Source organism: Ascaphus truei, chromosome 2, assembly GCF_040206685.1.
Source record: "Ascaphus truei isolate aAscTru1 chromosome 2, aAscTru1.hap1, whole genome shotgun sequence".
NCBI classification, from domain to species: Eukaryota; Metazoa; Chordata; class Amphibia; order Anura; family Ascaphidae; genus Ascaphus; species Ascaphus truei.
Genome location: NC_134484.1, coordinates 354,223,420 through 354,245,793, shown reverse-complemented (window position 1 = coordinate 354,245,793; position 22,374 = coordinate 354,223,420). Strand labels below are relative to the sequence as shown.

The 22,374-nt window shown below is 41.3% G+C and overlaps 1 protein-coding gene across 2 annotated transcripts in view; it reads left to right on the top strand.

The window, feature by feature from the left end:
* The window catches only part of RFTN1 (raftlin, lipid raft linker 1), a 252,601-nt gene that overhangs the window by 84,117 nt on the left and 146,110 nt on the right, over positions 1 to 22,374 (top strand). For both annotated transcript variants that reach the window (XM_075586894.1, XM_075586893.1), the window contains exon 3: positions 16,832 to 17,018. In XM_075586894.1, the coding sequence (XP_075443009.1) occupies positions 16,832 to 17,018 (187 nt within the window). The remainder of the gene's footprint in view (positions 1 to 16,831; positions 17,019 to 22,374) is intronic.

Genomic DNA, 22,374 nt, shown 5'->3' with positions numbered 1-22,374 from the left:
TAAATAACGGAGGGCACATCTGTGTATATGTGAAACATTGCGATACCATAGCCCTAACCCCCTGTGCTATACTATTAATCAGATAAACAATATAACCACTTGTTGTATAGGACATTGTGAAATGTAATGTGAAAATATGAGAATTCATATGTACACACACGTTATGTGTCAGAGGATTGTCGTTTTATGGTGAAGCACAAAGGGGCATAGACATAGACCCAGAACTCTTCATTTCTTATTTGTATCAATATATCAAGACAAAAGTGGCGCAAAAAAACTATACTAGATGTATCAAATAATACAATTCCACTCAAAGCAATATGTTTTTTTTCTTTTATACATATGGTGTATTTTTTCTCCAGATAAATGTTTTATGTCTCTCTTCTATTCTGCCAGACTCAGTACAGATATAGCCAGACTTACTGTCCCGGCACCGAGGACCTACAAGCAAATGTTTGCGGTGCCGCCATGGAGCTGCAGGGGGGGGGGAGTCCATGCTTCTGAATGGGACCCCGCAGCGTTAATCATTCGGTACCGGGGTCACATGACTGCACGTGGCAGTGGCACCTAACACCTTTAAGTTTACTACATCTGTAGATAGATTGGATGTGCTCCTCCCGGGCAGTCTGGGCCTAGTGGTTATCCTACTTAAGGCTGAGTCCCCTGTGCCGCTGACCGCGCTCATGCTTGGAGAGCGGTGACGTCACCAATTCTCCAAGCATGAGCAACGGGTGTCCGCGCTATTTTGCAAGTGCGAACGGGGGGGGGGGGGGGGGGGGGCGTTGCAGGCAAGCTGAGCGCGGTTCAAAGTTAGATTTTTTTGTTTACGCAAGCGCCAAGCGTGGGTGAGCGTCCATTCCGGCGCGCACGCTCCGTGTGAGCAGGGACATAAAAATTTAAATACCCAGAAGCAACCTCGCCAACCACCGTGTGGTCAGCGCACACAGCGGCACAGGGGACTCAGCCTAAGTTAAGCAGTGATAGCTCTAGACACTTTCCTGATTAAAGTAAGGCCCGTTGACTCATTAACAACAATCTTCGCCCTGCACTAATTTGGCTAGAACTATTTGGAGGCCTCTCAAGTACTCCCTGCGTGTCTGCCATGATCAGCTGTTCCCAGTTTGGTATTATTTTGTATGTGTGCCAACATGACACTGGTAATCACACTAATGGTGCTGGTCCAGCATCGCTCTTCTCTCTCAGTTACAAGTCACATAACCTCCACCCGGCAAGGGTCGTCTGAGCTTTGCCGAGTACTACCTGTGATTTATGATGAATGACGGAACAAATGCCAAAGATTTTGAAAAGCTGAGTCATGCATCATTGGCAGTTTGTATCATAAATGGAGATATATTGCAATGGTCAAAATAGTATTCACTTTCATCTCATGATAATAATGTGCAGGTGCTTGCTGCTATGGCTGAAACGATACTATGTTTCACTTAGGGATGCAGGTTCTCTGATAGAACATGACATAGGGCTTGCTCTGTGTAACACATTTTGGTCAATGCATGAATTATTTCGCTTCATTTAGTAAGGCTAGGGCTGCCTAGAGCCATACAGCAGTTTCACGACTGTACTGTTTTGTGAAACTTACTCCTTTTAAGATATTTGACAGGTAATTAGAGAGATTTCTCTGAATTTGAATAATTTGACTGGTTTGTTGCCCTAAGATAGAATAAACTAAAAGGTAAATTTGCAGGGTGCACTTACATTTCAAACCCTTCTGGCATAAGGTACTAGCTAATGCATTATTAAATATTAAGCTTGTTAGGATCCTTGGTGTCATAAACAGGGAAACTTGGCAGTTTTGACTTTTGCATTGAAGTCTTCCTAATTTACTGTATGGGAAACAAAGCTTACAGAGATTGTCATTAACTATACCAAATCAAGGAGAACCACATGAAATATTTACAGCCTCTTTCTCTTTTATTTCTAGATGACATTAGTTATTTTAACTTGATTTTATGTAGGCAAAGTGTGCAGAAAATCAAAAAAAGATATGATTCAGTGCCCAGAATAGTGCACATCTTTCTAATAACATACAAATATGATTTCAAAGACATTGTTATGATTTTTATAGATGATGCAAAGTCAGAATATCCATGAGTGTAATGGCATGGCTGCCAAACACCATTGTCACACACCATCCAACACTTCATGGATGAACATAGGCACACATGCACCTATTAGGTGTGTGTGTGTGTGTGTGTGTGTGTGTGTGTGTGTGTGTGTGTGTGTGTGTGTGTGTGTGTGTGTGTGTGTGTGTATATATATATATATATATATATGTACTGTAAGACAAGTTACATAGCAATCAAATAAATACATATTTAGGTCATTGGCAAATGCCATTGTAATACTATTTATATGTTTCATAGGGAATGATAAGGATAAAAATGTTAACACAGATAGGTGCTAGTGGGGGAGATCACAAATAAGGGGAAATATTGTTATTGTCTGTTTATAGATGTACTGAGACACTCATGCTCTTCACTTATCATATTTAATAAGGTTATTATTTGGTAATATATGCAGAACATGAGTCACTAATTACAAGACATTCTGACTTATTTGTAGTCTTAGTATGTAAATGAGACTGCTTTTTAGTGAGTGACACTCACTGCTAATGACTGACAAGACCTTCTAAGTGAGTGAGACTGCATAAATCAGAGAGACTGCCCTAATGAATGAAACTCACTAAAAACTGAGTGCTACCACCTCCCAGTGAGTAATACTCCTCACCTCCGCAGTGGAGACATCCCCAAGCTCCTCACCACTCAATAAGCAAAGTCCCAGACACAGGGTGATCCTGTACAGGGGGGACTCAATGCAAACTGCACAGACTAGCACGTGTCCGGAACTGACTGAGCAAATCTGCTTGGCAACCGCCTTAAACCCGCCTCCTCATTGGCTGCCGTCAGCCTATCCAAACATAAAGGCATTTTTATTGCGTGGGATTCAAGCCGGGGGCCTCCGGTGCTGATATTAATGTGTATCAGCTCCGGAGACTCCGGCATCAATCCGAGGCATTTTATTTTCTAAGTCCTCTCTCGGCACTTCTCGCCAGGTTCTCACCACCCTCACGGCAACTTTTCCTGGCGGGAGGATTTTGAGAGGAAATCGCTATTCTAGAGCTGCGAAAGGCCCCGATAACCTACTCGAGGCTACTAGAATTGCACGGATGTGAAAACCTGCCGATAAGTGGCTTCTCGGCGCTTGTTTGGCAATTTGTTTTTCTCGCCAACAAAATATGGCGAAAAGTACTTTTATCGGAGACTTATCAGGGATTACTGAATAGCAATAGGCCTTTTTGGCAAAGAAGCCTCAATAAGTGGCTTATCGGCGCTTATAGCATAGGCCCCAAAGCGGGATAGCACCTTTAAGCTGCAGGCAAGGATTCTCTGTTGCAACAAGCAAATTAAAACCTACTGGGCGTGTCACTTTTAGCTTCCAATCCATTTTTATGTGGATTCCCTAGTGCATTTATCTGTTGCATGACTGTTAATAGAGGTAATTGACTGTACAGTAGCTCTAAACTGAGTTACTGCCATTGCTGGGCCTAAGAAGATGTATATATTGCAAGGTACTTGCTAACTCTAGGGAAAGGAAAGTGTGTTTTAATTGGAGATGGGCGAATCCGCCCAAATCCGTCTCCCGGATTTTCTCGCATTTTCCCCCCAAAATCCGTTTTGTGTTGTAAAATCCACAGACGGATTTTGTTGGTTTTCATACAATCCATTGACGGATTTGTAGAATCCAATCCGCGAATTCAGCAATCCGTTGCCAGATTCTTAAGAATCCCCGGATTTTGCAAATCCGTCCGCGGAGTGTACTTGTAATAATAAAAACAAATCCGCAAAACGCGAATCACCTTTTTTGAGATTGATCCACGGATTAAAGGAACCAGCGGATCCGCTACAGAATCAAATCCGCCCCCAAAACTCGCCCATCTCTAGTTTTAATGAGGGCCTTATTGGGAAATAAACCGCTGTATGATGATACCACTAGACCTTCTCCAGTGCTATAAAAGGCTTCCATACTCTTAGGCCACGTCCAGGGTGAAGCTGAGCGCGTGCTCGTTCTCAGCGCGATCAAAACACATTGCGACAATGTGTTTGTCCTGAGTGCGCGCCTGTGAGCGCTCCACGGTCAGCTGCTTGCCGAGTCAAATTCTTTCGAATTTGTCACGTTTGCCCTGGTCACGTGCGCGGTTCAGCCAATAAGGGTGAACCTCTCACGTGACGTCACGGGCACACCCCCGGCACGCCCCAACGCGCAATTTTGAGGTCCTCATCTTCAGAAAACCTTTTTTCTCTGAGAGACTTATTTCTAAGGACAATATTCATCTCATTGTATCTGAACTGCAATAGTGTTTTTCAATTGAATAAATATTTATACATTTGTATGTATTATAAAGACATAATTTAGGCATGAAATTTAATTATAAATCCCTGCTAGACCACAAGGAGAGGTACATTCATTTTCAATGACATATTCCAATAAAAATATATACTGTATGACAATCAAATGCAGTTTAAATTTGGTCTGAAGAGCTTCCCTATTTTAATACTTTATAATGAACTATAACTTTCATGACATGTACAGTTGTAAAAACAAATAAAAAGGTATGAACAAAGTGCAGTCAATAAGTAAATGAATAATATTTATGATTTCTTGTTAAATCGGCTGTCAGTGTAGTAAGTTGTAAAAGGGATTGCGGATGAATAAACACATCTAGCGGTTAATGTGTTATTTGATTTACCGAAGCAGAAAATGGCCTGTTTATAGCTGGGAAAATGCAATATTCTACCCTAAAAAAAAAATTTATAAGAAAAACTTACTTTTCATAAACCTGTCGGTGAATTTGGCGCTGTGGTTTTTGGATTACATTAGTTCAAAGAACATTATTAAGTACTCTTTTAAGTCTTATGTATTTGGGCATTTAGGAAGTTATCCAACTGTACCAGAAATATTCTCGTGTTTATTGGCTGCACTATGAAAGAGAAGTAATTTAGGAAATGCTGCATATGTGCAGTTATTACAAACATGTTAAAGAAATATATATTGTAGTGTAGTTACAATATTGCTTCATGAGAAGTGTTGATTCAAACCGACATGACAATTCTTCATAGTGTCTTTTTTGGATGCACTGGCCGTCTACGTCAGATATTATACTTCAGTTTTCAGCATTTAAGGCAACATAACATTGAATGCCGGTGTCAAATACCTTGTCACCCGCAATCCGTATTGATCACATCCAGGAGTCCTGGAGCTCGCTTTTCAAACTTACAATGTGATGTTCAAGAATGGCTCACTGACTACAGAGACATTATTCCATGAAAAAGCTACCGTACATTCCTGAAATGTCTTGGTCTCCCTGCAACACCAGGAAAATGAGGTACCCTCCATTTATCAATGGAGGGGACAGACAGAAAGAATACACACAAAAAAGTATGTACTGTATAGAAAAACATAACGAATAAATACATTGTCACTGTTCTCATAGATACAATACACATTATTACTACTTAATCCTTGTATTAATCTATTATAAACAGATGGTTGGGTCTAATTGTGCATTGATTTTTTATTTTTTTTGCTCGCTAGGTGATCAGATTCTTTGAAATGGAGAAACGTCGATGTGCAGCTTCCTGCAAAGATTAAGAAAGCTTTACACAGTGGTGGCCTGTTATACACAGTCTAGGCTGGCCCATACTCGCCGTAACGCGCCAATCCATTCTTGTAACAGCATCATCAGAAATTGGCCCCCGGGCGCTGTTGTAGCTTAATACAGTATATGGGCATTGAGAAATAAAGCCATATCACATTATCTATTTTCTGCTCGCTTGATAACATGACATTATTAACACGTTCAAATCATTTTACATATAATGATGGGGCAAGTGCCCCGTAAGGAATAAATGTAATTTGTAGCAAATTAAAGCCGCTTTCAGGGTTTTTTTTCCGACGTAATTTTTTTAAAAACTTGGTTTAGAGCTGCAGTTCAGTCTTTTTTTTTTTTTTTTAATTAATTTTTTTACTTCAATAGTTTCATGTGTGCAATCTCTAATTACCTAAAGAACTGTATAGCTGCAGGTCAATTCGTTCTCCATGTATTGATCGGCAAAATTAGGTGACATCATTAGAGAAAGGATATGTTTTTCATCTGCTTCTGTCACTCAGTGTAAGCTCATGAATATTCATGAGCACTCCTGCACTGACATGTGCTAGAGGGAGGGCAGGGCTGACAAAGGGGTGTGCCAGAGCTTGTGACGGGACATGAAGGGGCAGTACCTTAGCAAATGCTTGTTAAAATAGAATACAAGAAAATTGGTCTTTAAAAGTTGTTTTTTTAAAACAGAAAATGCTAAAAGTATTTTTTCTTTCTACAGAACTGATTTATTAAAAAAAAACACACATGCAGGATATTGACTGAACTGGAGCTTTAAGAGATTATTGCCCGTTCCAAAGCTGTTTTTATTGTTACGTTTGTTCAGGAGATTCAAGCGTTTGGAATGTTAAAGACGCAGTCCAGTCCCCCATACTTGTTTATTTTTTACCGCTCAGTTTTTTGTTTTTGTTTTACAGGATGGCAACTGGATGGTCCCCCGGAGCTAAATGCCACTATTTTCAGCTCCAGGGACCATCCAGTTCCTGAGATACTTACTGGTGAAGTTACTGGATTTCAATCTCCTTACAGGGGAAACAAAATGGCAGCCAAATCTCAGGCCAATAGGAATCCGCAATATCATCGGTTGTGGCTTCCTATTGGACCGTTATTTAAATACCATTTAAAAACCAGAAAGTGATACCGGTAGCTTCACCAGTATGTATCTCGGGAATTGGGGGGAAAGAGGGGAGGGGTTCCACAGAGCTGAAAATAGCACAGTGTAGCTATGGAAGCACCCCCCACCCACCTGGGATCCAATCCAGTAAAAAAAATGGGGATAGGAAGGATTGCTCCAAGAGGCTAATGTCTGGGGAGATCTAGATCTCTTTGCCATCTGAAGGTTATCATTGTAGCCTCAGAAGCTGGCGTTTTAAGAAAACCATGAGTTCCTACAACAATTAGGCCTAGTCCCTGAAGATCTACGGCTAACAGGCAGACTCAATCTCTGTGTCCATAGAGAGCAGCCTGGACCAGGAGAAAATCAACCTTAAAAGAAATCATGAGATCTGTGAACTGAAAGAAAATGGAAAAAGTGAGAAACAGTTTGTGTTATGAACACCTAACATTTAAAAATAATATTTGACTTTTCACTTATCTCCACAACTACTCGACAAAGATGACCATAGTTGGAGAGGCTTACCAGTGAAAAAACCATTATAATAATGAGAAGTATGAGGATCAACAACCCTGATTACACCTAATAATAATCACAGATCTTATAAAGTTGAAATACAAAATGTTTATGAGTTCCACTGATGCCTACAACACTATATTTATGCACTAAAGTAGAAATGTTTGTTTTGTTCACAGTTGTAAGTTATGAGAATACTTGTACCGTTATGTTTTTACATTATGCAGGAAGCTCTATCTTCGTAGGGAATCCAACAATTAATCCTCGATAGACCAGAAATCACCCCACAGCGCATGAAGGTTTATAGCTATGAAATCTATTGTGCTCTGAAATACTATACTTATACGTTAGTATAGGAATATTTCCCCAATTGGTTAAAACCCCTACAGTACTTACCCCCTTTTTATTTTTAGCACTTACAAAAGCACTGAAACAGAAAACGGGTGGTCCCTTGTCCACCCTTCTCCACACAAAACAAAAGATAAATGACCGGCTATGACGACCTGTCCATAATATCTTTGAATGTAAATGGGCTGAACTCTCCTCTTAAGAGAAAGCTGGCCATCTCAGAACTTAAATCTCAAAAATGTGATATTGCAATGCTACAGGAGACCCATATTAATACCGAAGATCAACATAGACTGCAAGATAAATCATTTCCCTAGTTATTCTAATCAACAGTAGGGAAAAAAACAAGTGGCGACAATTATGATCAATGCTAGAAACCCATTTAAATTAGACCACTGTAAGACCTATAACGATGGTAGACTTCTAATACTGGCGGGCACAATGGGAACGAGAGTAATGTCCTTAGCCTCCATCTACGCCCCAAATGGGACCCAAGCTACATTTTGTCAAGAAACTTTGCCCAAAATAATGCAACACAAAAGGGGTTACCTTACAATAAAATTACGAAACCATGTATGATTTAAATTACCCCTCACTATTAGAACAAATAAAATCTGATTTACAAAAATGGACCTAATATCTCTTGCCATGGATCTGTAGGATCAGATTTATCAAAATGAATGTGCTCCCTAAGGTCCTCTACTTCTTTCAAGTTTTACTCATTAATGTTTCTACTTGGATAATAAGAGATTTAGATGTATCTATATCTAATTGTATATGGAATGGGCATAAACCGAGAATTAAACAATCTCATGAACAAACCAGTTATGGAGGAAGGACTGGGAGCTCCAGATATCCTGAGATACTACAAAGTAGCTAGAATATGCAGGAAGTGATCTCCCAATGGGAAGAGAAAAGGCGATGCACTGCGTTCCAATGGAAGGAAATGGATGGCAGAGGCTCGATCACTAAAAAAATCTTACTTTATTGAAGCAATGGCAACATTTGACAAGCAGGAGTCTTGAAAGGAACCTCTAACGTTCCGTGCATCTGTGGGTGTTCATTTACTGTATTTGTATGTTTTATGTACAAATCACATTTTGTTATATGAGGTTTTTATGTTTCACGGGCTTGTTTGTGTATATATATTTTGTATATTTTTGCAAACAGTAGATGTGGGTCAGATCGCCACCGGGGTAACCACCAGTCGTGGCTCACTCATTCCCTAATCCTGGTACCTGTATACCATGAGGGACGGAGTTCAGTGTGCACGATGGGTGGGCCTTCCGGTTGGGGATCCCTACAAGATGCCAGCGTCTTGAGAGAAACATCACTCTTTGACAAAGCGCACGGATACACAAAACATGGGAGATCACTTCCTGCATCTACTGCTGGCTGAGAGCACGCAGCATTCCGGACAAACAAGGTCGCGAGTACTTCAAGTTTACTCAATACATGGACTGTTCAAGTGTATTATTTCCTTTGGTTTAGCTCCAGGGGTAATACTGTTAGCGAATAAGGGGATCTGGGTTACCATTTTTATACGACTTTGCACCCCCCTGTCTCTACTCCCCTCTGGTTCGCACCACCCTCCCTCCCTGCACGGCCCTAGCGTCAAATTACATCACGGGGTAATGTGACGTCACGTGACCCTGCACGGCTTGCCATGACGGCGCGTCGCTGGAAGGGAAAGTAAGTAAAAGTTAGAGCCCTCACGCGATATTTGAAATGCTTTCAGGGAAGCGCGGGGCCTCTGTAACAGCTGCGCTTCCCCCCCCGAAAATCAAACGCCCCCCACTTTGCGCACCACTGCTTTAGACATCCCCAGCGCATCAATATACAACACACCCTGTACATAAGAGCAATATATGACCCAACTCATTAATCCTCAAAATAAGCATACAAAACTGGACATACTACCAATGTTTTCCAACTTTTTATATTTATATCGTTTTTCTACATACATCCTATCATATGATTACACAACATTATGGATGTTTTTTTGCAGACTCTGGAGCCCTGAATTAGGAAGCTACAGTTTCTGTTTTTTTCTAGCTAGAATATGCCACTTAATCTATTGGTCAATGCCAAAAGGAAAAAATATATGGGTAGCTGTTGAAAAACACGAAGCACAATGTGACAATATGTCAACATTATTATGGGTCCCTACAATAAAGAGGTCTTCACTCAGCCCCCTTACCCAGTACTAATAAACTCTCTGACTGTATGGAATTCAACCTGTAAAAATGCAGATATTTCCCCTATCCCATTCCCCCATTGACCCTGCTTTTTGGGAATCCAGAATTTGCTCCAGGCATTCAAATAGGCTCCTTCCCACTGTGGCAAACAGCCGGATAACCCAAAGCAGGAGACTTTACAGAGACAATTCTATCAGATATTCACGACCCATCAGATATCCGCCATAGATTGTTTCGCCAGTACCTACAACTGAGACATTTTGTACTCACATTTATTACAAAAGGATAAATAACTAGACCACTCACAACATTTGAAAATCGTTATTGCAATGCAGAAAACAAGAAACAAAGAGACCTTGGCTTAGAATTAGATTGGGAAGACTGGGGAGATATGCTAGAGAGGACAGCAAAATCCTCAATACATTTAACTAAACATAAAGTACACGCCGCCAGTTTTATGAGCGTTGCAATCACAGTATTCAGAAAGCCTCGATTGCCTGTGATAGCAAAAATCCCAAAACGGGCGAGTAGCCGGCGACGTGAGGATCGCCTCTCTCAAAAGGCCTTACCCGTTGATTTGTTCTAGCTGCAGAGAGAGCTGCACAGAGAGAGCCGCCTCTCCCAGCGCAAATCTCACCAGTGATCGCAAGGTTTTCATATACATTTTAATACTAGTGTAGATGAGCAGGGGTCTCAGGAGCAGAACCGCGTTGATTTCTGTTCCGGAGACCCCCTGCTTCCCGAGTTACAGGCCCTTCTGTGGGGTGCCAGTATCTCCTATGCATTTAAATGTCTCGCGTCACGTGACCATGGGAATAAAATGCATTGGAGATACTGTCACCACATAACAGGGCCTGTAACTCGGAAGCAGGGGTCCCCGGACCTGAAATCAGCACGGTTCTGCTTCAGAAACCCCCTGCTAATCTATACTAGTATTAAAATTTATATTAAAACAGCTTCATTACCTTAGCTGCTAGCCACTAAGGCAATGAAGGTGTTAACCACCAGTGCCTGTTTTATTGTGGGTAGCGGAGGTGGAGGAAGGTGGTATTTGGCCCTTGGTGGGTGTTTTGGGCCTGGAGGGGGGGAGGGGGGTTGCGGGTGGAGTTAACTCCTTCATAACCTTAGCGGTTAATACCGCAAAGGTAATGAAGAGGTTAACCCCTCCCGCTACCACCCGGTAGGCCTAAACACCCATCCTTGGGGCCACTACCCCCTTCACCCAATCCCTCTACACAAAACAAACCTTCCCCCCACCCAACATCATCCCTTAAAGTGATGTCACATCCTTTTAAACTAATGTAACATATCACATGCTACATGAACCAATGGGATTGTCTTCACTCCCATTGGCTGTAATACCATGTGATATAGCCATGTGGTGTTAAGGATGTGGCATACCTCCCTTGGAGATGACATCATATCCTTAAACAAAAAAAAAGAGGCGGGCACATGATACAGCATCCAATTGGATTGGAGCTGTACCATCTGTACCTAAAATGTGACGTCACAGGCCCTATATAAGGCTTGTTTCATCTCATTTTAGCTCAAGAAAACGTTGAGGCAACTTCCGTTGCTGGATTTAAAATGGGACTCTATTGGATTACAAAAAAAAGAATATAGAAGATTAAAGAAAAGAAGAAAAGAATGACAGATGAAGATAGGAGAAAGATGATGGAAGAAAGAAGATTTTTTTTTACCTGATGCTGTTCTTCAAGGAGGATGGAGTTAGATTGCAGTGAATGACGCCGCAGGTCGAGAGCTTCCTTAAATGCCGGGATTCGGAGGGGTGAAGACTTCTAAAGGTAAGGGAAATATTGAATGTATGTAAATTTCTTTTTTTTAACGTTTTTTGATTGTATTTATTTATTTTTATGTTTTTCATTGCTCATTGACTACCAATGTATTAATCTGTGCAGGGTACAGATAAATACAGTGACAGGCAATGCATTTTTTTGGCAAATGCTTGTTTTTTATTGATTGTTTTTTTTTCTATTTCTGTTTATTGTTTTGATAAAATTGTTTTGTTAGAGGAGGTGAGCAGTAGGGTTGTTGTGTGTATTTTTATTTATTGTTGGTAGAGGGATTGGGTGAAGTGGTTAGTAGCCCCAAGCCCCTAATGTTTAGGCCTACCAGGTGGTAGTCATTACCTTAACTATATTAACCGCTAAGGTAATGAAGGGATTAAATCCACCTGCAACCCCCCTCCCCCCCGCAAGGCCTAAACACCCACCAAGGGCCAAATACCACCTTCACCCACCCCCGCTACCCACAATAAACATGGTACTGGTAGTTAACCCCTTCATTGCTTTAGAGGTTGGCCGCTAAGGTAATGAAGTTGCCTGTAAATGCATTTTTATTGCATGGGATTCATGTCGGGAGTCTTCGGTGCTAATATTTATGGGTATCAGCTCTGGAGACTCCCAGCATCAATCTCTCGCTGCCTTCTCAGCAGCTTCTCACCAGCTTTTCCTGGTGTGAGGTTTTTGGGAGAAACTCGCCATTCTAGAGCCGTGATTAGCCTCGATAAACTAATCGAGGCTACTAGAATTGCACGAGTTTCAGAACCTGCCTACAGTATAAGTGGCTTATCGCCGCTCACCCAGCGATCTATTTTGGACGGCTGAAAAAATGGTCGATTTATGCCTTTATCGCCCACTTATCGAGGCTTACAGAATAGCAGAAGGCATTTTGGGCGAAAAGACCTTGATAAATTGGTTATTGGCTTATAGAATAGGCCCAAGTATCTTCGCAGATGGCATTACGCCCCATCCAAATTGCATCATTTCTTGACAGCCGTTCTCCCAACTGCTGGAGGGAATGCGGGCAGAGAGGATCTTATCTTCATACCTGGTGTAGGTACTCAAAGATATTTCAACTTTGGGAAAAGATATGAAAATTAATGCAAGATTTAACAAGGAGCGATATACCTTTGACCCATGAATTTTTCTATTGATAAAACCCCTATATAATTTTATATAAAAACACACAAAGACTAATTTTACTTATACTATCGGCAACTAAGGGTGCAATTGCCTGAACCTGGAAAATTGGGAAGGCCCCCACACTAAAACAGGTGAAATATAAAATATGGGCTGTAATGGAAATGGAAAAACTGACAAGTTTAGTTTACTGACTAGTTTAGTTTACTGACTAGTTTACTGACTAGTTTACTGACTAGTTTACTGCGAGAAACTGCTCAGAAATTCCAGAACACTTGGGAGCCATGGATTAGGCATGAACATTTTTACAAACTCAATAACAATCAAGCAAGGTTCAATTTGTTTGACTAATCAACATCACTATAAAAGACAACTGCATTCCCACTCGTTATAAATGATTATTTAAGTTCTTTAAAAAAAAAACATAAATAATGGAATGACGATAATACTCATGACTGATCGCTTATAGATGTTACAACTTACATTGTATAAAATGATTACATGTAATATATAAACTTCTAAGTGTGCTAAGTGTACTACTGTCATGGGAGAGGGGGTTTGGCCCGGTATTAAAGGGGTTACACCCCATTTGGCCACCCCCTGCTCTCACTTGGGAAGCAAAGGGTTAACTGGTCCAGTAATGTGTTTTTACCCTGCTTCAGCAACCACATGTATATTCCCCTGTAAATGTGTATTGTTTCCATTCCAGTGTTTGCACCAACAGATACACTGGGATTGATGCAGGAGGGAAAGGGTTAAGGTTAACTCAGTGTTTATAGCCCTTTGTTCCTTGTTCCCGCCTTTTCAGGCTCCATTTTGCAGTGTCCCATAGGTCACCATTGCAGCTCCATTGAAACCTATGGCGAATCCGGCGGTTTGGGCCCGTTTCCATCGAAGACCAGCAGGTGGCATCCGAGAGAAGGTGCGGCGGTTTCCCATTGTAAGTCAATGGAGCCATTGACTTCAATGGGGATTCCTCGACGCCGATCTCCAGGAACGGGTTGGCAGCCATCTTTTCTTAAAGAGAGCTTTTATCACTACTAGTTCAAGGTCAACTACAATTGGCGTGGGAACCTTAGGTTCTAGGGCACCCAGAAATAAAATTCTTTTTGCCCCTAGCCCCTAGGAACCCCCACACACGACCACCACCGGGTCCGAGAATGAGGGACCCCCGTAAAGGGTCGAGCTCAGCAGGAGGATCGCGCCATTGACTCTAATGGCGGAGTGGAGGCCTCATTGAATCCCATGGCGGCGCTCGCCCATGCCTTTCCTATGGGGGAAAAGCTGCGTGGCGTTAAAACGGCTAAGTCCAAAACTGTAAAATGTGTAAGTCCATATCTCCGGTTCTGCGAGGACCAGAGGGCTGGGATTTGGGTCGCATGTAGTCACTGCTCCGGAATGACTGCATGGCCATTTCCAGCCCTCTCCGAACAACCAGACGGAGTATGGGCAAATGTAAAGAACTGTGGTTTTTCTATAGACTTCAATGGCGGAGTTGCCCCATTGAAAGCCTATAGCGGTGAAGCCCATTGACTTCAACGGCAGAGTTGCTCCATTGGGAGCCTATAGTGGCAGAGCCCATTGATTTCAATGGGAAAGAGTGAAAAGCAGAGATTCATTTTTAGAGCGGAGAATCCTGCATTAAAGTAATAAGAATTTTAACTTGTTTTTTGGTATCTCCAGTTCTGGGGGTCGCAGAGAGCTGAAACTTGGCCACCATGGAGAGTCACCTCCGGCATGAGGGACTGGCCAGTTTCAGCCCACTGGGCCCAGCAGAACAGATTATTTTAATATGTGAAGATATTAAAGAGTGAATTGTATTTTGGGTCTGGTATAAAAACTCAGAGCCCATATGTTATGTTAATGGTCAGGGAGGGAGACAAGTGGTCTATCATAAACTCCTGATCAAAGACTCCCCCACCCTGCTTGTGTATGCGAGCACAAAGGAATGCAGGACATGGGTACTTGATATTAAGTGTTGTAATTCACACCTTGGACAAAGGGTATCCTGGCAAAGGCAGACTTTAAGACGCCAAGCTTGTGGGCGGGGGCTAGGGAAATGAGCCCCTGATTCGAATAATATCCACCCAATGGGCGGGTATTAAGGTGCCCCACAGGTGAGGTGGCAAGGAGAGATTGGGTGCAGGTAATTGTTCTCCAATGGCCTGCACTCAATAATAAAGTATAGGATTGGAATTACATATAAACCAGTGTCCATCCTATACTCAGTTGTCTTTGTGTATTTTCGTGATTGCTGCATAAACTGCTAATCGTGTAACCTGATTACTTCATCATTCCAACCCTAAGTAAGTGTATATTTTGCCTGTTATTTGTATATCTTGTGTGTTCACCTTCTTTAAGGAATAAACTCTAATTTATCATATCTAAGTCGTGTTCATTTCAACCCAGAGATATTTTGGTGTGTATTATTATAACCTATCACAAGTTACCGTGACAACTACCCTCCCCCCTTTCTTTTCTTTTATATACCCCTTATTTCCCTTTATGTAAATGAAACATTAATAAAAGTCGTGTAAAGAAAAAAAGAAAATAATGGGTTTTTTTAACCGTGGGGAAAAAAAATAAAAAAAGGAAGAGCAGGACATTCTCAGGGGGCAAAAACCTAACATTATATGAGTTAAACTCATCTAGGTTTCTGGGGGGCGTTGCTGCTTTAAATGTCGTTCTAATAGGAATAACAAGTTTGCTCGTGCTTTCTAGGTCACTGCATGTTTAACCCTTTGATTGCTGGAGGGGCGGCAGCGCCCGAGCCCCTAGGGAGCGATCACATGGTTGCGATGTCACTGACACGAGCTGAAGAGGAGGAGTCTCCTATTATGTATGAACAAGAACAACAACGTCATATGGGCACCCTATGGGTTAAACCCTTTTAATGGCACTCCGATCACATGGCCGCTCTGAGAAACGGTCACATGATCGCTTCCGTCACTGATTGTGGACTGGATGGGTGGGGAGTCATCCCCCTCTCATCTGCTGTCAGATGTGGAGCGCAGGACTTTATCTGCCCATGCAAAAGTTGCAGGATTTGTGGATGTATCTACTATGTCATGGGACACCCAAGGGGTTAAGTCAGGTGATCTCCCTCCCATTGCAGAAATGTTCTTACTCTCTTTGTTCTTTTGTATACATAAAGTGTGTGTGTGGGGGTGGGGGTGGGGGTGTGGATAAGGATAAGACACTGGTAAGATAGTACGAAAGAGGATCTAATAACTACAGTAATTGTTAAATAGAGCAGTTTCCAGGGAGAGAAGATGATGTTACGGATCTGGGGAATGAACCTTTGTTCGTGCCATGAAGCAGCAGATGTAATCTCAGGGAAATCATAAGAAGTTACTTCTTGAAAAATTGGTGGATGCATGACGGTGCTCTGTACCGTTCTAGGAGGTCGGTCCATTAATGGACCTCCAAAATCTAGGATTTATCCACAAGGAATATACTTACATAGATAAGATTAAGATGAAGCTGTACTTATTGCAATAGGTAGGCAAAATGTGTACTTATGGCAGACTAAAGTATATCCATCTGCTGATAACTGTTAACTACATACATGTTATATCATACATACGTGTTATATCATACATGTTATATCATACATACATGTTATATCATACATTCATGTTATATCATACATACATGTTATATCATGGACAGGAGAACATGGCATATGATTAAACAATTTCCATAACTCCCATTGTACTGCAATGCAGAACTATGTTGGCACAATATAAATAAATAAATAATAATAATAACTTCATCCACTTTCCAAACTTCCCCTTTTCGAAACGGCATGTAAGCAAATATCATCAAAGTTGTTCGATATATATGTCTCTTTCATTTAAAGTCAGACTATTTTACCACACACAGCAGTATTGAATTACCATGAAATACTATAAGAAAGATACAAAAAAAAAACCTGAATATCTTCTGAGTGTTTTAGGAGGGGGCAAAACTCCCAACACAGCCACTTAGTATTATTAATTTATAGTCTAATAATTGACCAATGTCTTCTCTTTTCCAGCTGAAGCACCAGGTTCACCTGCTATCCGGCTTTCCTCTCTGCGTGATCTTCCTGCTCAGCTGCATGATCTATACCAGCAGGGCTTCACCGTGGCAGCTATTCACCCCTTTGTTCAGTCCAGCGACGGGAGAGAGAGAATTCCTCAGGAACAAATCTTCAGGGCGGTACTCATCAAGAAAACAGAAAGGTAGTCACATATTCAGCAAATTCGTATCTGATTCTGCACATATTTATCTGGGCATACAGTATGCACACAGCATACAGCATATTATCTAGCGATGGTAGTTCCAAGTCCTATTAGCTGTTATGGTCCTGAAGAGGTGTAGATTCAGTGCAGGTGATGCTATTAATGGAATGACATGATTTTCATAGATGAAATGTTAGCGCATAGAGCTTTTAAACCTCACAGAGGTCTTGTTCAAGTGTACAGGGACAGGGCATTTGACACTTCACAGGTTTCTTTTTGAAGCGCTACCATATAAAAATCTCAGTTCTCTATACAATGGACTGTAGATGCCTGTGACAAATCTTGGATCTCATGCACTTGTATTATGCATGTAGATGTCTGGTATGGTATGGTATGGTATGTATGGTAATACAAATATCCAAAAATGGATAGGCTCTTTTATGCAAGTTGCAAAATAAAGGACTTTAGTGGTTACATATTGAATAAAAGAAGATGTCCAAATATATCAAATGAAAAGAAAATGTGCTATAATTGAAAAACAGCATAGGTGTTTTTTGTGAATATTTCAATCCAAATGTCACGTCTTATTGAAACGAGGTACTGTATGGATGGATAAACGGATCACCCCTAGCCGTGTAGTGTTCTATATATTGTACCTGTACTGTACTTCATGATGTACCTGGGTATAGGCTGAATATAGGACTTCATATTCATTGTTTCATATCCATTGTCATTTTCCTTATTGAATTGTTGCGTCTTTGTAGGATTTCAGCTATATGTTGCTACAACTGTTAATAGAAGTGTGCCATTAACAGAAAAGCACCACAAGCAGGGTCATTTTAAAATAACACATTTTCAGTTAGATTGCTGTCCCAGTTAAAGAGATAACTCTGTTCTTTCTCTCTTTTTTTCCCTCCTAAGCCAATAATAGAGTAACCCCTTCATCAGGATTAATATAGACAGTAGTTAGTATTCACTGTTAATAACTACTGTAGGTCTGCACTTAGCAATGTGAATATTGTGGCAGTAATAGTTAACCTCTACCCCTTCAGACAAAGACATGTATTCAGCACGAGCATGTTCTGTGATTGTTGGCATTTTAAGGGCCATATACAGTATGGCTACATTAGCAATAAGGAATTGTGAGGACTCGAGGGGGTAGATTTGGGGGAACTTAATCCCTTCGCTGCCAGTTGTAGCAAAGAGGTCCAGTTTTTCCAAATGAAAAATAAATAAGATTGTGGCGGCACAAGGACTGAAACGATTTCACAAAATTTAAGGTTGAAATATATTTTAAGGTGAACCAATATCGGTCGTGTCATTTAAATGTGGTTGCACATTTAATGGCAGCTATTCCACCCCCCCCCCCCCCCCCCAATGGTATCTGATATCCGCAGTGATTGCGCAATCATGTTAAAGTGAAACCCTAAATATTTTATGGTGGTTGTAACCTGCTGACACATCCATGCCAATGGTTGTACCAATGGGAAGGAGTAGAAAAGAGGACCATGGCATGTTGCTTATGTTCATCATTCCTGGGCTGTAAGCACGTTTTGAAATTTGCAGTGGATAGGCAGTAAGGGGCAAGTGGGAACTGAACTTTGTTATAATGAGCAACCAATCATTATTATTATAAAGCTGCATGGGGAATCAATTTGTTTTATTTTTTTAATATATTTTCTAATATACAGTATAGCAAGCAAAGAGAGAAACACTGTATGAAGCATAGACACTATCACACAGATAAGGCCCTTGATGATGCACTCAAGGTCTGTAGCGAAAAATACCCTACTAAGTGTCTATGGTGCAGTACAAAAGAAAAAGGTCGGGTCCCGGTTGTATGGATAATATGAATGGAATTAAAACAAGTTTATTAAATAACTATTAAAATAATGTGGAACCAGACAAGATGAGTGAGTATTAGAACTGTAATAGAAATAAATACATAGTGCTGATTCCCTGTTGGGGTCTAGCAATAGCAAAGGTATGCTTAATATAACCTGCACACCAGTTGCTGTGCAGGTAAATGAGTCTTAATAGGACTAAAAATCAGCGCAATGAAAAGTAGAAGCATAGAAGCCCATAGCCTATAGTATCATGGTGCAATGGGACTGCTTCTGATAGGTCATGATAACACTGAATTGCCCACGGATGATAGAACTCAAAACAAACGTGTGTCATAAGTATGAAACAGATGTCATGAATATCCTCACACATATATGATGGTAGATAATTGTTAACCGATCAGAGGTAACATGTGGTGTATCATGCCAATAAACATGAAACAGATGTCATAAGTGACCTCACATTGATATATGATAATGTAGATAAGTTGACAACATAGGAGGTAACATGTAATGTGCCATGCACTGAAACTCAACATGAGCTCAGATAATCCCAAAATGTGAGTGTAGACACGCAGAAACACATTGCAAATAGCCACTATAAAGGGTAAACCAGATAAGGTGAACCGTGTTGCTAAATAGGCAGCATAGAAACCCCGCATATAGCTGACCCTAAGTGCATGTAACTATACACAGGGACGGAGAAAATAATGGAGGTCCCTGTACACCAATATATGCTGGCCCTGCGTGGGTATTGCTAATGGGCAGGATCGTGAACTCCCCAAACTCACCCTCAAAAACATACCCCTACGGCACAGGGGGGGGGGGGGAGAGGGATGGCGAGAGGAAAGAAAAGAGGGAGTTGCGAGTACTGTACATAGAATTTTGCAGACATGTGTTTCTGCCCCGTGGAGCTTGCAATCCAATGTTGATGTCTGAAGCATTTCAGACAATCCAGGAGGAGCATATGCTCCTCCTGGATTGTCTGAAATATATCATTCTACTTGGGACCCGTGAAACAGGTTCCACCAGAGGGTTTGAGCAGGGTTATGTTACAATTGTTTTCATTTTGATTTAATATTGAGCACACATTGTGAATTGCACAGGTAATTTGCAATCATTGTCACATAATTATATTTTAAGTAGTTAGCGCCTTTTTTCACTATAATTCACGATGTCTGAAGCAGAGACACATGAAATGACTTGCCCAAGGGCACAAGGAATTGACACCGGGATTTGAATCGGGCTACTCGGCAATGTCATTGCTTTAAGTCAGTGACTTTTCTCACTGAGCCACTCAGCTGTTTAAGTACAGTATTATGTATTTTGGCAGATTAGTTCTACTAGAGCTACTGTACCTTTGTGATCTTTAAATTGCTTACGCTGATATCAGGCTTATCCCATGCACCACTCTCATTAGATGTAACTACAATTAAGCTGCCATCCTCAAGCCATTTGTGATGTAATCAGTGCTGGTCTGTGCCAGTGATTTTGCTAAAGTGTCCTTATTGTAGCTCACCATTGCGAGAGCCACAAATAGTGAGTTATCTGTCACAAAACAAACTCTTACACTGACCAAAAGTTTAAATAAACTCATTGATTAGAAACTATTGCTGTAGATTTCTCCATTTTCCTATTTGTAGGAAATCTGTCACTGTAAAAATATTCAGAAAAAGAAATGTAATTGTAACCCTTATTCCTCCCTCAATCTCACATAGGGTCTCCTTGGGAATCTACTGCTCAGGCTACATGTCTCAGTGTGGTGCATACCTGCTGGAATAGGGGGCCCTGAGTCTCCCGCGAAGACATGGGGGATAACAGGACAGGCTTCTGGGGTTGTGCCTCAATCTCACTTACTGGTGCAGCGCCTCCATCTCGTGCAGCCCCCAGCTGTATGGGGTGAAGTATCTGCAAGAGAATGATATCTCCCCTCCTCCCGATATACTCCAATCTCAGGCAGGAGTATAGGTAAAAGTGCAGTACCTTTATTGGTCTCTTCTATTCAGCAGCCAGATCACACAGCAAACTGTCTCCCTCCAGGATGTCCCTGATCTCACTCCCAGCCAAGGGCACCGAGAGTGGGTCCAGCTCTTCCCCTATCCTCTTTTAGGATAGGAGGTATGGGGTACACCCTCACTCCCCGTAGGGAGGCCTCAAGCCTGCCAGTCCTGGCAGCTTGGTCTGGGTTACCTTGTCCCTCTCGCTCTGGGGACAGACTCACTAAATAGGAAGTGGCAATACACTAAGTAGCTCCAGCAGGCACCGACCCTGTGTCTTCTAATTGGACACAGAGCCTGATGACACTGCCTTCACTGACTCACTGCACTGCCTGAAGTGGGGAAAACCCATGATTGCTCCTGGCAAACCTGCCCTTACGCAGGGATTACTGCCAGGAGGAGGGTAGACCTATAGCCCAAACCACACAGGGCTACATAATATTTGTGCAATCATTTATAATAATGGTTAAATGCTCAGGGATTCATTCTTTATTCTTCATTCTTGGTATGGTGCCCCGCTTCTGGTAACACTCAGAGCTTCTTTTACACGTCTTAGTTTAGTCCTTTAGGACTGAGCTACATGTCTGGATTTTATTGTGTCACCACCTTGCTCTCAAGCATATTTGCCACCAGACAAAGGAATTTGATCATGTTAGCATCATTTTATATTACCAAATTATTTCTAAGTCTGTTTTATAGTATACCCAAGAAAACCATGCAATAATGTATTCAGCATAAAATGGCTATCGTGCTGTTGGCCTCTTGTATATACTGTAGCTGAGATGCGAATAGATTTATTTTGACATTTTTATAATGCAGAATGAGACATGGCTGTCCAGATTGTGCCTGGGTTGGTTATATCACATGTTAAATAAACTATAACTTTATCATTAGAAAACAGAACGTTTATTTCCTATTTACTTAATGTTTTGATAAGGAGGTCCAATATTAGATCCCAGTGTGGTATTAGATTGTGTTTCACCACTGTTTTCTTTTAATCAGTGACAAGCTGGGCAATCCCTCCTAGGGTCAAAGGTTACAAATAGCAGTGACATGTTTAAGGGATTACGTCTGGGTGATGGATTACTTTATTTTCCCCAAAAAAATCTGACACCTTCAAGTATTTTTTAATACATTTTTAGTTAGTTTGTAAACTTGGTAAGATATTTTGTAGGCTGTAATACCTTTGGATAGACCAATCTATCAAATGCACAAGGTTTTTCTTGTGCATAAACTTTGGAGAATGCAGAGGTCTCTTCATCAGACGTGATCTCTCAACTGAAGATAGGAGCTGTAGATACATAGCTCATGAGAAGGGTGACCAGACGTCTCAGGTTTAGCCGGAACACTCCCGGATTTGCAGCAGGTGTCCCGACAATTAGTTTAAAATGTTATAAATGGCCCGGTTTTGGCTGCAGAGAAAGAGGCCTCTGTCAGTCTGTGTGTGTTTATGTGATGGTCAGTCTGTGTGTATATTGTGTGTGTCTGTGCTGGTCAGTGTCTGTGTGTCTGTGC